General features: G+C 38.6%; 1 protein-coding gene and 1 long non-coding RNA gene across 8 annotated transcripts in view; both read left to right on the top strand.

Annotated features, from left to right (window-relative positions):
* Positions 1 to 17,262, top strand: part of LOC143740275 (uncharacterized) — a 231,033-nt gene that overhangs the window by 53,974 nt on the left and 159,797 nt on the right. The gene's annotated exons all lie outside the window — the stretch shown is intronic.
* The window catches only part of psip1a (PC4 and SFRS1 interacting protein 1a), a 125,318-nt gene that overhangs the window by 41,991 nt on the left and 66,065 nt on the right, over positions 1 to 17,262 (top strand). For all 7 annotated transcript variants that reach the window (XM_077232363.1, XM_077232360.1, XM_077232357.1 and 4 more), the window contains 2 exons: positions 5,095 to 5,185; positions 5,350 to 5,426. In XM_077232363.1, coding sequence (XP_077088478.1) covers positions 5,114 to 5,185; positions 5,350 to 5,426 — 149 coding nt within the window. In that variant the 5' untranslated portion in view covers positions 5,095 to 5,113. The remainder of the gene's footprint in view (positions 1 to 5,094; positions 5,186 to 5,349; positions 5,427 to 17,262) is intronic.

The following is a 17,262-nucleotide window of genomic DNA, read 5'->3' as shown; positions in this document are numbered from 1 at the left end:
CGTCTTTATCTAAAATTTTAGAAAAAATATTATTTGACCAAATTGAGGAATATATTTCCAACTTTAATATTTTATATGAATTTCAGTCTGGTTTTAGAAAGTTACATTCCACAGAGACAACTATTCTATATTTGACGGATTATATAAAGAAAGGAATAGATAAAGGTAAACTAAGTGGGATGGTCTTGCTTGATTTACGAAAAGCCTTTGACACAGTCGACCATAATATTCTGCTGTTAAAATTAAATGCTATGGGATTTGATTCTAATTCATGTAAATGGGTCAAATCCTATCTTACGAATAGGTGTCAAATGGTCGATATAAATGGAAAGTGCTCAGAATTTTTGCCGATCTCTTGTGGAGTACCACAAGGTAGTGTATTGGGGCCCTTACTTTTTTTAATTTATATAAATGATTTAAAGATGGCCTGTTCGAGCCACTTATCATTATATGCTGACGATGCCGTAATAATAGTTACTGATGAAAATAAAGAAACAATAGAAAACAAGTTAAAAAGAGAAATAGTAGAAGTGTCTAATTGGTGCTTTAAAAATAAGCTATTTTTACATTTAGGGAAAACTGAGGCTATCTTATTCGGTTCAACTGCAAAATTGAAGAAATGTCCAAATTTAGAAATAAGGGTGGGAGATGAGCATTTTTCTTTTAAACAAGAAGTGAAACTTTTAGGATGTATTTTTGATAACAAAATGACTGGGGATAGCATGGCGGCTGCTGCTTTATCGAAAATAAATAATCGAATAAAATTTTTAGCTCGACAGGCTGCTTATTTAGATAAACAAACAATGACAAAGTTAGCTGTTGCATTAGTGCAGCCACATTTCGACTATGCAGCAACTTTTTGGTATAGTGGCTCTAAAAAACATGTCAAAAATAAATTACAGACTGCTCAGAATAGGTTGTGTAGAATTATTTTGGGATCACATCCTCGTATGCATCTAAATGATAACCATTTCAAAGAATTGGGAATTTTAAAAGTGGATAAAAGAGTAATTTTTATTAAAATCAAGATGGTGCATAAAATAATTCAGAGGGCTGTTCCTAAATACTTGCTTGACTATTATGATTTTGTGAGAGATGTTCACTGTATTTCTACAAGGGCAAGGATGAATAATATATATCTGTACCGGTTTAAAAGTGTAGTTGGGAGGAATTCGTTTTTGTATTCGAGTGCAATTGCTTGGAATGGATTGCCAGATAATTTAAAGCAAATACAAGAAGCAGGGCCCTTTAAAAGAGAAGTTAAAAAATGGCTTTCCATTTGAGATGCCATATGAATTTGTAGGGTATGAGTTGCTTGTTTTGGTTTTATTCCCACTGGAACTGTTCGCTCATTTTATGCATGTAGAGGACCACAATGGAAATAAGCCTGTGGCTTTATTGTGTTTTTTATCCTCAACAATTGTATGGAAATGTATATGAATCGCCTCCGGCAAGTTTGTATATGTGTTTGTTATCATTGTTGAATAAATCAAATCAAATCAAATCAAATCAAACTGACGACGAAGACTTCAAGAGCAGCCATCAAGTGTTAGACAGTATTCTAGGTTATTACATGTGCTCTTTGATAGCAATCTTTCATTTGAATGTCACTTGAATAGTATCTGTAAAACCGCATTTTTCCATCTAAAAAATATATCTAAATTACGTCATATGCTCTCAATGACAAATGCAGAACAATTAGTTAATATGTTCATGACATCAAGGCTAGATTATTGTAATGCTCTTATGGGTGGTTGCCCTGCACGCTTAATAAACAAATTACAGGGTTGGGTACCAAAACCGGTTTGGAGCACAGTTTGATCTGTCTTGCATGCGCGCTCTTGCTCGCTCGCTCTAGAATCCGGGAGATTTTAACTTATTTGCGGGCATCAGGGAGCCGTTATTAATATGCGGGAGACTCCCGGAATGTCTGCTGATAGCGAGGGGATTAATGAAGATGCCGAAGACAAAACGCTCCAAGGTTTGGCTGCATTCCACGTGTAAAATTACGCGTCAGAACGCCCTCTGGGTGTGCCGAATGTCTGAAGCCCATATAGAATCACTCGAATTCATTGGCTGATGGCGCGGTCGCCGACTCAACGCTCTTACGTCGTCATATATTGGCGCGCGCACCATCTGCTCCTCAGATTTCTCTGCCGAAAAAGGAAGCTTGTCGGCAACGCGAGGAGTTTGGCAGCGAACGCAGCGTCTTGTTCCCTATTCAGATAACAAAGGTTACACCAGTAACCAGAAACGTTCTCTTTCATAGGAAGGGGTGGCACGGTTCACAAAACCCACGGTTCGGTTCGTATCACGGTTTTAGGCTTCACGGTTTGACTTGACTTTAAGCACATTATTGAGACCATCTCTGAGGAAAGCTAGGTGACATTTTGATACAGCAAGAGAGAAGACATTGATGAAATGCTTTTGTTTATTTGGCAAAAAAGGAGAATGTGTATTGCTATCTCTACAGGGACTTATGTGCATTTTTAGCACACAAAGATTAAAATTAACTTGCATTTCTCAAACTGTCAACGTCAGTGTAGCTCTTACAAAATGTTTATCTTTTAAAAGAAAAAGAGAGAAACTCTTAAGGCACTATCTTTTAAATAAGTCAAAATATGTTACACATAATTGCCTATAATGAGGCTATAACAATAGCAAAGGCATAACCATAAAGTGAAACATAAGTTCAATCTCAACACAAAAACAGTATCAACAATCCTTCTATTCCCTGAGAGTGAGGATACATTTTTTTCACTTGAAATTAAAGTGCAGTATTTTGAAACATATGACTGGAGTTCTTATGTCACTGTATTTAAATATCATAGGTAACATGAAATCCAAAATGTTCCCACACACCGGACTTATACGACGCTGGCGCATCCTCCAACTCCAGTTAGCCTTCCTTATATCTCCTATTACTTTAAAAGTAAACACACTGTCTGAGGTCACGGGCACGAGGTTACATTGCGCATGCGTTGAACCGTGCGACGCACATACGCACCGAACCGAGACAAGCGAACCGAACGGTTCGGATGTTTTTTCATGTACCGTTCCACCCCTATTCCAGGGTGTCCGCGGGTCCTTAAAAAGTCTTAAAAAGTCTTAAATTACATTTTTAAAATTTAAGGCCCTAAAAAGTCTTAAAAAGTCTTATTTTTACTTATGAAAGGTCTTAAATTTTCGATGGCAATTTGACTTAGACATATCTAAATGTTTTCCAAATTAAATCTAATTAGCGTACTTTTTTATTTATTATTCGTTCTTTGTGGATTTGCTTGTTGACGTGACATTTCGCGTCACATTCGCGCCAGCATTACGTCTGTCTCCTGCACGCGCAACAGCAGGAGAGGAGAAGAAAGCTGGTTAATTTTAGTTCAATTGTAATTTCATTCTTTATGTGTGTAGTGGTGTGCGATGTGTATTGTCTATTATGATATTGTAATCATTGTTTTACTTTAACGTTAACTATGTACGAGGGCACACTGCGAGCTGACATCGCATTGTCTCGCTTGCTTTCACTGCGTAATGTGTCAGTGCAGTTATAGGTATGTTCCCTAATAGACGTATAAAGTTTTTGTATTTTACCATATGTTGTATTTTACCAAGAATTGAAAGAATTGAATATCTCATAGCTTTATTTATGCAATTGTAAATGGGAGTGTTAATATATTAATGCCTGTTCTGATGCTGCTTCTGTGTCTTCTCTGCACTGCAAAGATGGATTTTGATTTAATTTAACTGGTAACAGTGGTATTGTGTTATTATTCTAATATAATTTAATTTGAATGTTAGAATTTGACATAAAAGGTGATGCATACCTCTATGTAAAAAAAAAAAATCAATATATGGGTGAAATTGCCCCTGGAACTCAATTTAAGGTTGCAAATATTGCCCTTTAATAAAAAATGTTTATTTCTTTCACTGCTGTGAACTGACCACTGCTTAGAATATGAAAAATATGAATATCTTTGTGAGTCAGCTGTCAACAACAGGCCTAAACCAGCCATGGTACCAGTACACAAATACAATCAGTAAAATATAATCTAATTATCAACAAAACTTTGAAAATATTGAGACATTTTTTTGTCAATATTGCGCACCCCTAATGTAAGGTATTAATTTTGATTTCTTCAGGTCTTAAAAAGGTCTTTAAAAGCCTTAAATTTGACTTTAAAAAGTGTGCAGATACCCTGTATTCATAGGTTCACTCAACGCTGCGTAGCTAAGACACAGTGGGAACGAAATACCAAACTCGCCAAGCTAAGCACTGCCTTAACTAGTACAATGACCAGATAACTTGCATGATTGTTTCAAGCAGACAAAACATGGGAACCTGTAGCCATGTCGAGATTAGATAACCCTGGTAGTAATCTCTATTAATCTCCAGTATTATTACATTGTTTGATACAATATTGTTTTATTTGATATGTAAATGTGAATATTTATTTTATATTGCTTTATTTATTATTACCATATGTTACTTGTATTTATATTGTTTAAAGATTTAAGTTAATATTGTGTCCAGTTTGGCCCTGTAAATAAAAGGGTATTATTTTTTGATAAAGTGTGCGGTTACGTTTTCTTAAGTACCGTTTCAAAAAAAATGTAAGCACCGGAACCGTTTAAAAATACCTAGTAGGTACTGGTATCGGATAAAACCCAACCGATACCCAACCCTACTGATAACGTTAATGTTAAAAAAAAAATTATTCTAGAGAGAGTGCACCTTTTCTTCAATTAAGATGAATTGACATTCTAACCATTCTCTGGGCTTCACTTTGGAAATTCTCTCCTCTTTCTATTCACTTGAAGTTCAGAGGCATTTTTTTTAATTTGTTTTTGCGATAGTCTTTTTAGCAGTCAACAAGACACCTCCAACTTAAATCAAGGAGTTACGTGTAGGCTATAATAAACCGTTTCAGAGAGTGATCAGATAATGATTTGATCAGAGAATACCAATTGAGTAATGATTTTTTAATTACTATCTATGTCACTGTGTCATGAGTGTGTTAATGTGATGAGGCCAAATGGATGAGTGGTGTCTTGATGTACAAATAATGGAAATGTTTTGATATGTCCCAAAAACAGGTGATCCATCTGTCTTGACATGGCTCAGGATTTCAAACCTGGTGATTTGATTTTTGCAAAGATGAAGGGGTATCCCCACTGGCCTGCAAGGGTGAGCAAGCACAACTAAATTATCATAATTACTATTATTATTATTATTATTAATTTGTTTATTATAGTCAAATGTCACTGTCTGATTAATGTTTAGTGCTTTGCCTTTAAATGTTTACGTATGCTGCAGTTTCATGCTTTACATATGCCACTGTGCAATTTCAGATTGATGAGATTCCAGATGGAGCCGTCAAACTGTCAAATATAAAGTTTCCAATCTTCTTTTTTGGCACTCATGAAACGTAAGTAGAAATTTGTCAAACTTTGTTTTGAATTGTTGTGGAGCTTCAAATGGTCAAAATCAAAATGACAGGTTAATTAAAGACCTGGGGCCTGATGTATTTACTTTACGTATACACACAAAAGGAATTGAAATGTGCGTGTGCCATTTTCTATGCACATATCGGGATTTATATCAAATAAACTTAATAGTAAATGTGTGCGCACTCTAGACCAGAGGGGGCCAAACTATGGCCTGCCAAACACTTTCATCTGGCCCTTGAGGGAGTTTTTATTTATTTATTTATTTATATATATTTACAGTTATATATTATAAAAAAGTTTTAAAAAATATTACACTTGAATAATGGTTTTGGTTCAGAATTAATAATTTGATGCAATACAAGCGAACGCCAATAAATGCCAGTATAGCACGCAGTACAGTTAGGCGGGCCTACTACTGTAGAATTAGAATGCACTCGGTAACTCGGACCTTAACCCTTTCACGCGTAAGTTTAAAATATTCCAACTGACCCCCAGAGTGAGTTTTTTCATGTCGACCGTTATTTTAGAACGTTCCCCCTTAATGTTTGTTTGTGCCACAGTTCAGAGAGTCCTGTCTGTTTGATTTACAACACGAAAATGTATTTGTTTCTCCTGAAATGCATGTAAAAAAGTTGCCGTTGAACTGTGAGAAGAATAGAGTAAACTTTAGAGTTACTTAAACTATTTGTGTCTGATATGAATAACACACGTCAGCAAATTATATTATATTTTAATCGATTATTGCTGCTTCCATAGACATCAGTATGTATTTTACAAACTCCAAATGTATTGTTTTACTAGTGCTTATGTGTATTTAAATGCCTGAAACTAGGGCTGTAACGGTATGGAATTTTTTCTTACCGCGGTGAAGAAGCAACAAATATCGCGGTTTGGCGGTTAACCGACAACCCCCCACCCCCACACACACAAAAAAAAACAGCGACCGTGTCACACACTGCAGACGCGATCAAGAACACATGTAGCTTGTAAATGACAATGGAAATTAATAATTATAAAGCAGTATTCTTTATTAACAAAAAAGTGGGAGTGCTCGTAGCGCATATAGTCATATATTTTCTGGCAACTTCCGACAGAAGAGGGAATCGAGCCTGATTATCCCGCCACCAGGCAAGCGGATCAGAGTGCAGATCGATGGCTTCCTCCTGCAAATACCTTGCGACTTCAGTATCTGCACGGATTCTTTTTGGGACCGGATTGAAGAATTGTGCTTTTCTCTTTCCAAGCGGATCCGCAAGATTAATTTTTTTTTTTGGAGGAGGAGAATTCAATTCAATTCAAATTTATTTGTATAGCGCTTTTCACAATACACATTGTCTCAAAGCAGCTTTACAGAAATTGCATTTCGGAAATGTACATAGAAAAATACAGTTAGTTAATCAAGTATTAATTTATGGCATAACATATCGCCGGCTTTGAGTCGTCTCTTCACAGGCGTCGAGTCGTCTCTTCACAGGCGTTGGGGCATGTGGGGAGAAGGGGAGAAGGCATGTGGGGAGAAGATGATGGCGCACTTCCTCCTTCTCCCTCTCCAGCCGCAGCGGCACTCATGGCACCTTCTCCATCCCCGACATCACACCGCTCTTCGGGCATTGCCAGAATCTCATCCAGGAGCGCATCTTTAACGTCATCTCTGGGGTTGATGTCCTTGTATCTTGGGTCAATGAATGAGGCCTTTGCCAATAGTTGCTGTGCTGCAGGTGCACTATATTTGTCTTTCAAGACTCCAACCATTTTTCTTTTCAGGTTGCGCGTCAACTCCGTGTCTTCGTCGGTTGGGAGCAAAATATCCTCAGTTAATAACTGTAGGACTGGTTTAACAGAGGACGCTGTAACTGTCTTCTCGGAAGACAACGCATCTGTAAAATCCGCGACCTTCTTCAGCGCTGCATTAACGGATTCGAGGACTTCGATGTCCTGCCACGTCGGTATCAAATGTTGGCTGCGCCGGTCATCCATCAACACCCTCCTAATGGCTGGGACTTGCTCGAGAACGCGCGCAAACATTTTCTGCTTAGTGCCCCACCTGGTAGGACAATCCTGTGAATACATTAAAAACACAATTGTAATCCCATTAGGCTATGTTTTTTGTCCTGTGCAATAAAATGTATTTATTTATAAAATGCCTCTACCTTCTTTTCGCGACCAGTGCAATGTTCACATCAATCTGTATTTTGTAGCCTAGGCCTATATATGATGCTCTTATTCTTATTTTCCATTTCTTATTTTTTTTTTATTTGATGTGTTAATCGTGCGCACAATTTAGCCTACTTTTTTTTTTCTTGCACCATGTGCAGGGCTCCGTATCTGGAGCTGCTATAACAAGCGAATTTCTCCAGCTCGGGATCAACTAAATCTTATCTTATCTTGATCATGAAAATGGGCAGCAGAAATTCAGAGCATTGATTGGTGTTTCCATAAGTTTTGCCCAGTTATTTACAGGATTTTAGATTTCGTTATTTCGTTTCGTATTCGCTTTGGAAAAATCTAATTATTAGCCTACATCTTTAATATATTAACAATAATATGAAATAACATTTATTTATATAACTTTGTTTTTTTCGATATCTTTTGAGTTTAATAGGAATTATGGAACCGGTTTTGTCATCGTTTGCAACCCATTTTTTTGTAAAATAAATTATTCAAAGTTTTAACAAGTTGCGTTTGGACGAGTGCGTTTATATCCACGGACTGTTACCTGAAAAATAACGTCTAAAGAAATAAGAATCGAAGTTTAGCACAACTCACCAGAACTAAGCAATGTTGGGGCAGGTTGAGCTTGACTTGTTCTTTCTGCAGCTTTCTCTTCTTTTGCCAGCTCTGCGAGAAAGTCGTCACCAATGTTCTGCACACACCCATGGCTCGGGCAGTGCGGTCCTTTTCTATCTTCATTGCATTGGTGACGGCTAAATGCAGATTATGGCCAAAGCAATTTAGCCATTTCCAGCCAAGTTTTCACACCGCAGCCACAATATTTGCCCCATTGTCTGTGGTAATACAGACCAATTTCCTCTCGTCCAGGGACCACTCTTGGAAGGAGGACCTGAGGGCTTCCGCCAGGTTGTCACCCGTGTGGCTTTTTGGCGTGAATGCGGTCTCCAGGCACTTCGATTTTAGTTCCCAGTTTGCGCTGAGATAGTGTATGGTCAGGCTCATGTATGGCATCATGTTTACGCTTGACCACATATCAGCTGTCACTGCGAAATGATCAGCGTCTTTTAAGTCCTGTATTATGCCGTCCTTCACTGACAGATACTTTTCAGGGATCGCTGTTTGAGAAAAGTACTTTCTGTCAGGAAGTACATACTGCTTATCAAATGCCTGTAGCATGGCTTTGAACGCTGGCTTCTCAACGGTATGGAATGGTACCATTTCTTCAACCAAATAACGAGTGCTTGCCACTGACTGCTGTCTCTTTGGTACTTCGCACCTCTCGCAAAGGCCTCGGAGACTCCCAACTGTCGCTGCTGGCCAGAGGTTGTAGGCTTAACGTTACCTAATGTAGATGTGTTGCACCCAAGTCCGGCAAACACCACAGGATGGTTGATTCTAATATGTGATCTTAAATTAGTGGTATTTCCTCGCGAGACGGATACTTTTGTGCGACAAATACGGCATACTGGCTTGTCCAAATTCACTGGCTGCCCCTTGTCACCTGCCTCAAAGCCAAAATGTGCCCAAATAGGCGACACAGTATTTGGCTTAGACACTAGATTCGTGGCCATTTTTTGAATAATGTCATTCAGCTAGCGCCGTCAACTGTTATTGCCTATACCACATAAGAGAACTTTTGCTATTTGCAATTAAAATTTAACTCCAACTGTTTACGTTATGCTTTTGTCTTTTATGCCTGTATTTGTGTGTATTGAATTGAACATTATCTGTAAACATCACAAGTACTGAAACCTAATACTTAATTAATAATAATCAGGCACACAAAAATAAATCCCCCATATGTTTAATGGACTGTCCCTCCCTTTGGCTGGAAGCCAAAGGGAGGCTTTTTTCAAGTTTTTTTTTCAAGAATCCCTTGAACATAGGACTCGCGGAATACAGTAAATTATAAGCAAATATTAATGTGTTTATAGTTCACATCACACACCATATGCACTCCTGTAACTTTCAGCAGCAGCAAAAAAAAAAAAAAAAGTGCGGTGATGATCTCATTAACGCGATATTGCGGTGATGCGGTTATCGTCACACCCCTACCTGAAATCTAAATTAAAGATTGTGTTTGAAAACACTGCAAATATTTGTGATATATGACAAGCGCTCAGTGCGTCCGTTTTTGGCTCCGCACCAGCCAACGCGAGAGCGCATAGTTTTTGAATCTGGCAGTTATGTCTTGGCACTGTACATATTTTGTCCAGACTTTGACACCCTTGCAAGGAGAGGGGACCGGGCTCATTGTTTACATTAACACTTTAATAACCATGTCTTGGAAAGACAAAGACTAAGGTTCTCCCTCAGTTTTAATCAGACATAGTTTTATGATGATTGATATGTACATAGTAATAGCAGTGCACATGAGATTATATCTGTTAAATTTTACTTTTAATAGATATTAAGAATTGTTTTTTAATGTGACAAATATTTATGTCAGATAATATATTTTCCATGCATACCTCCAGTGTAAATAAAAGTTATTTTATCATGGATTTAGTATGCGGCTCTTTAATTGGTTAGCAACACTTGATGTGACCCTCTGGTCTAAAAAGTTTGCGCACCTCTGCTCTAGACGGTGTGTATGCACTCTTTTACTGAAGTGAGGGAAGTAATGAAGTAAACAGAATAATTGTAACTGTTTTCCATTTGATATTCACATTTAGATTAAATGTTCCAGTCTCATTAATGGAGTTAAAGGGGTCATATAATGGTACATGCACTTTTTCAAGTTGATTGTACTGAAATGTGTGTTGGCAGTGCCTGTACACAACCATCATATAATGATAAAAATCTATCCAGTGTTTTTGTTTTAATCTCCTTATATGTTTTCCCCTGCCTCAAATTGAGCCGTTCGATTTTGTGACGTCCCTAAATCGGACGCCCCGCCCAAGATTGTTGATTGACAGCAACGTTTCAACAGATCCCTGCCCTGAGCGAGCTGTCAGTCATCATAGTCCGTCATTGTTGATAGCTGGAGCAGAATGGCGTCTAAGCGATTGTGGTGTTCTGTTCTTGGGTGTAATAACGAACACAGCAGTAATTTTGATGTTCCTAAATCTGAACCGCTGAAGACACAGTGGCTGAGTTTTGTTTTCGAAGGGAATATTCCCCACGAGCAACGTCAATGCTTTCATGTTTGCGCGATTCGCAAATCTTTTCTCACCAGACTGCTTTATTAACGAAGGAAGTTAACTTATAAAGCTGATTTTGATAAGAGGCTGCTCCTGAAAAAAGAATCGTTAACTATTCATGTCTCCCTGCTGAACCTCCAGAAAAAGTAAGTGTAAAATGTTATTAACCTTTATATTAATCTTTGCAAATCGCTTCACGATGAATGCGGCTAAGGTTTACACTCAGGGTACATACGGCATGTTTTCTATGTACGACGTTCTCAATTCATAATCCCACGTTTATAATGAACAACGCATTATGGTTATTGTGTTATTATAAACTGAGTAAGTATAACTTACATCAGTAAACACATAGCGTTCGTACATCTCACTAAGTTACTCTACCCTGCCAGTACACAAAGATAGATCAAAGTGACAAGATAATAACCAACCATTCAGAAACGTCATGTTCGAGCCTTAATTGTCGAACTTCTTCGAACTTCTTCGAACTTCTTCTTATATGACCCATTTAAGCACTCAAATTATACAGTCATAATCCAGAAGAAAATTAAATTATATGATCAAAAATTATATGAATTTGGATAGAAATATTGTAGTGTATGCGCTGCTTTTGAACACTTTTCCTGTGGCATCAGGGCTCTACAGTGCGACCATTTTGCTTGCATATGCCCCTAAAAATCGATCCGTGCGAACCGGAAAAATGATTTACGAGCACAATGTGTATGGAGCTAGAAATGTGTCTTTATTACATGTGAGAAAATAAATGATCTGAGAGAAAAAAAAAGTTTGAGAGAAAAAGTTATCACACTGATAGCAAAAAAGCATTTCATGAGAGAAAAAAGAATATTTGAAAAAGTTTTCATACCAATAGCAAAAAATAATATTTGAGACTAAAAAAAGTTTTGAGAGAAAGTATTTTCTCATAGAACATAAAAAAATATAAATTTGAAATTTTTTTAATTATTTTAAGAGAAAAAAAATCTCTCTTAAAATACTTGGAAAAAAAAATTCAAATATATATTTTTTGCTATCAGTGTGAAAACATTTTCTCTAAAAATAAAAAGTGTTTCTCTCAAAACGCTTTTCTATGCTCTCGATGCAATTTTTTGCTCTCGTGTCAGGATTTTGCTTTAGCTGTGAAAATTGTGTCATGGGCGGGGCCACGTTCTTTTTTTCCTATTGGAACGTTCCTATTGGCCAGTCCGGGTGAGCATCGTCTTGTCTTAGGAGTCGAACTGAATCATTACACCATTGTTCGCGTTCGGTTCACCTAGATAGATGCAGTCTTTTTTTTAGATTCTAAAAAATTTTTTAGAGTTTAGATTCTCTGCCCGAGCCCAGGCCCGACCTCGGGCCGATATTTCCCGTCACCATCCTCGGGCCAGGCCGGGCTTTTGATCTAGAGACGTGCACTCCCAACGCAAGAGAGTGTGGCGCGGGACTAGGTTTGATGGCCGAGTGCGAGCGCGGGCGCGGGCTGTAATGCACTCACTCTGTGTGTGTGGGTTCCGGGAGAATAAAACGATTTGTGGGACTCCCGCAAACTAGAAATATCTATGAATAAAACATAAAAACTAATACATTTTTATTCATCTGTTGCAGAAAAACAACAAGAACAACTAAAACAAAATACAAATGATTTACAGGCCAGAGTTTTGTTTTATAACATGTTTGCAGCGTTGAGCGATGTAGCCAATCACAGACATATGTGTTGATTTCTTGAACGCAATGGCCAATCAGAAGCATTTAAGATAGTCTCCCCTCACTGCTCAAAACGGACTGTTTGTTCAGAGCTGAATTCTGTATGCTGGCAAATCCTCTAATTATAACAAACAAAGTGTATATATTATGAAAGATTCATTGTGCAGTCAGCGTCATTGATAATAACAGAGATGTGTGAGATCGCGATGAACTGATGTCAGCTTTAGGGATTTTTCAGGGAGCGCACTTTGCGCGCATTCAGTCATGCCAAACCATGCACTCAGTAGCTGCTTGATTTTATGTTATAACAGTGGTTTGTGTGTTAATGCTTTAATAACACATAATTTATCAGGAGCATTTATGCTGATGTGTATGATGGTGACACGTAGGCTAACTTGAAAGTATTTGGAGGTGCAGAACAGAGGAGGAGGAGAAAGTAACATAGAAAGTAGTTGAGAACGTCAGTTATAACGACCCACGTATTAAAATGGTCGGGACTCGGGTTTAAATCGGGCTCGGGCTCATAATTATTGTTAATGCGTCGGGCTGGGCTCGGACACAACGTGCACGGGCTCGGGTAGGATCGGGCTTGATTTTTTGGGCCTGATCTAAGCTCTAAGTCGAGCACGGACACTCCAATGTTTGGGTAAGATGATGACACACACACAACTGGATGTTAGCTGGCTGAGCAAGTTCAGCATCACTGAAGATTAAACATTAAAAATAGCACTCATATTCATGAATGAATGTGTATTATATTATTAGCTTGCTAATCGCTAGTAAAGCTAATTATTAATTAGCCATCATGCTAGGTAAACTTGCATGAGTGCTATTGTTTAATGTGTAATCTTCAGTGATGCTGAACTTGCTCAGCCAGCTACCCATCGAGTTGTGTGTGTGTCATCATCTGCAGAGACGGCATCTATCTAGGTGAACCGAACGCGAACAATGGTGTAATGATTCAGTTCGACTCCTAAGACAAGACGATGCTCACCCGACTGGCCAATAGGAACGTTCCAATAGGAAAAAAAGAACGTGGCCCCGCCCATGACACAATTTTCACAGCTAAAGCAAAATCCTGACACGAGAGCAAAAAATTGCATCGAGAGCAAAGAAAAGCTTTTTGAGAGAAACACTTTTTATTTTTAGAGAAAATGTTTTCACACTGATAGCAAAAAATATATATTCGAGATTTTTTTCAAAGTATTTTGAGAGAGATTTTTTTTCTCAGAAATAATTTTAAAAATTTCAAATTTATATTTTTTTATGTTCTATGAGAAAATACTTTCTCTCAAAACTTTTTTAGTCTCAAATATTATTTTTTGCTATTGGTATGAAAACTTTTTTTCTCAAATATTCTTTTTTCTCTCATGAAATGCTTTTTTGCTATCAGTGTGATAACTTTTTCTCTCAAACTTTTTTTTTCTTCTCTCAGATCATTTATTTTCTCGCATGTAATAAAGACACATTTCTAGCTCCATAAATGTGCGAGTAAACTACAACCTACCATAATCGAAAACGAGACGATAGCTAAATAAAAACTAGTTTTGAATGACAAAAACTATGACGAAAATCTATTGACATTTTTGTCAACGAATAAAAACTAGACAAAAATGTTAGATAGTGACGATTTGTGAAGCGATCCAGTCAGAACTGATGTCCTGCGTTTGTAGATGCGCATATTTGTCCTGTAGTAGGGACGTGCTGATCTACCAGCGGCACACGGGTTCACATGAGCTGCATGCCTCATAAAATATAAAAAAATGTAAACGTCTGGGAGAATGAGTAGAGCAGTCATATAGATCTGAATAAGAGTGACGACGACAGATAGTTTTCTGTGCGCACACACCCGACTCGTAGCGTGCAGCCACACACACACACACACACACACACACACACACACACACACACACAGCGCGCGAGGACTGAATTTACTTTCTTTCGTGTCTGAATGGACAAATACACAATTTCCGTTTTGGAGAGTATTCACGTAAACTGTGTCGGTTAAGTCTTAAACAGTTTTGAGTGTATCGGATGTGCATCAGTGCAATTGGATCCGCATGTCATTGGACATGATACGATGTCTTAAAGTGACAGTGAGTAATAAACCTAATGCAGTCTGTGTCCTTAATATTGATCAAGCAACAAAAGAAAAAGAGAAAAGCATTCACTGCTCGTTAATATCTTTAATAAGGATTCATTATATTTAATTCATACAAATAAATATGTCTGCTGCTTGAAATAATAAAGAATGATGTATGCAAATAGTTATAAAGAAAGCATATATCATTCATTGAAAGAAGACTATTCTACTTTAGGAAAAGGGGTTTTATTTTAAGATATTTTTTTAAGTCACAGTAGTTAAATCTGTATATGTATTGCATGTTAAAACTTTAAAATCGTTCATATTAACAGGTTAATAGATGTTTTTTCCGGGAGTATATGGGTTTGGGCATTTTAGAGAAATTCTAAATGAATGCATTACATTTGAACTAAACCCATTATATTTTAGTCATCTGAATTGTTTTATTTTTAGTCTAGTTTTAGTCGACTAATACTAGTAAATACTAATACACTAATTTAAACTAGTTTCTCCATGTTGTGGAAAAGGCCTCTGCAGTGGAAAGATGCAGATTCACAGGTGTGCCGATGTTCTCCTCCTCCTGAGAGCAACACGTTCCCCTTGTTCTGTTTTACTAAAGTGATTGTAAAGTGTGATTTATACTTCTGCATCAAAACGATGGTTTCGCACCATAGTTGAACAGAAAGAGGAGCATACACGTTTTGTATATATATATATATATATATATATATATATATATATATATATATATATACAGTTTGTTAAACTCTGTTACTTGAACATTTTTCACTACGCTCCAAAATGTCTGTGTGCTCCTAGATTTTTTCATTTAGGAGCACATGTGCTCCTTGGGAAAAACCTTAGTGTAGGACCCTGGGCATGCTACGTTTTAATGACAGTGAAGAGTGCTAGGTCATGATAATTCCTCTTTAAACTAAATTGCAGGACAACTTATTATATTATTAACTTAAAAATATTTATCGCGAGAACAATGATCAATGATGCGCATTTGTTCGATGGTGCAACGATCTATTGGCCGGTTTGTAAAGGTCTGATGACAATAATGTACAACCTCTGCTGCACAGAGGTGTGCTGTTGACGTCGTGTGCAGGCAGACAGTATCCTAGTTTTAACTCCTTCTGTGATCTTCCCAACATTAAGAAAAATTAAATTGTATTTAAAGGATAGAATTTGAAGGAAACTGTAAGATTTGCATATTTTTTTATGTTTTGTCAGTGATGTGCAGTCAGACAATTGTATTTACACTGCAAAAAAAACGACTCGGTTACTAATGTAACCTCGGTTCCCTGAGAGGAGGGAACGAGTATTGCGTAAGTGGCTTACGTTATGGGAAAACTCCTTTTCTCGAGAATATTGAAGTCTTTATGTAAAACGCATTGCAGCTGCACAGCTGACAGCAATGAACGAAGGAAGCTCGGTCATTGGCTGTGCTGCGGCAACTTGCTCGAACCAATGACGGGGCGACTCTGAATGCGCGACCAAAGAGCGCGCTTCGCGCCCGCGCGCGTCAGAGCCCGCCAAGATGGGCGTGGCCAAGAGCTATTTATTGGGCGCCCCGTCATGAGAGTTCTTTAGGTTAAAACGACTGAAGCGAACTAACCAAGCACAAGCACGGCAGCTTACGCAATACTCGTTCCCTCCTCTCAGGGAACCGAGGTTACGTTAGTAACCGAGTCGTTCCCTTTCGAGAGGTCTCTCCTATTGCGTAAGTAGCTTACGCTATGGGAACACCATGCAAAACGCCGTGCGTGCTGAACTTCGCCTTATGATAGCCAGAGGCAGGTGCCTGAGCTGAAAAGCAAAGTTATCATCCAACTAGCTGGCAGAGGCGAGCTTTATATGTGGGAAAAATAGAGAGCGGCTAGAAGGCGCTCAGTGTGACACAAGCACATACATAATCTAGATACGAACTCGTAGTTCAACTAGTATCATGCTTGATAGTACATTGGAATGCAATGTCGGGGCCTGTAGGTTGTAGAACCTGATAAATGTGGACGGTGAGGCCCAGCCTGCCGCCGCACAAATATCCTCGATCGGTATCCCGCTCGACCATGCCCAGGAAGAAGCCACACTCCTGGTGGAGTGTGCTTTGACTCCCCAGGGGCATTGAAGTCCCTTAGCTTCATAAGCCAGCGCTATAGCCTCAACTATCCAGTGAGAGATTCTCTGCTTTGAAACGGCGGAACCTTTCGTACGGCCGCCAAAGCATACCAACACTTGTTCTGTCTGTCTGAATAGGGCAGAACGCTCCAAATACACTCTGAGAGCCCTAACGGGGCAGAGTAGATTAGCGTCGTGTTCGTCTGCTGGAGACGATAGCGCAGTTAGGGAGATAACCTGTGCTCTGAAGGCGAGCACTTTAGGAATATACCCATGTTTCGGTCTAAGGACGACCCTGCAGTCGTTAGGTCCGAATTCTAGGCAGGCAGCGCTTGTCGAAAGCGCGTGCAGGTCGCCCACTCTCTTGACCGAGGCGAGTGCCAGCAAGAGCGCAGTCTTGAACGAGAGCTGTTTAAGGTGCACGGTTCGGAGTGGTTCGAACGGGGGCCCTTTAAGAGCGTCTAGGACAGTAGCTAGGTCCCAGATCGGCACTGAGGGGGGCGTGAAGGGTTCATCCTCCTAGCGCCCCTTAGGAAACGAATAATTAGGTCGTTTCTTCCCAATGGACGTTCCATTACAGGGTTGTGTGACGCT

Source organism: Siphateles boraxobius, unplaced genomic scaffold (genome assembly GCF_051911475.1).
Source record: "Siphateles boraxobius isolate OS27281-9 unplaced genomic scaffold, OSU_SipBor_1 17, whole genome shotgun sequence".
In the NCBI taxonomy this organism is placed as follows: Eukaryota; Metazoa; Chordata; class Actinopteri; order Cypriniformes; family Leuciscidae; genus Siphateles; species Siphateles boraxobius.
The sequence above is the reverse complement of the archived record's forward strand: the minus strand, read 5'-3'. Positions and strand labels throughout refer to the sequence as shown.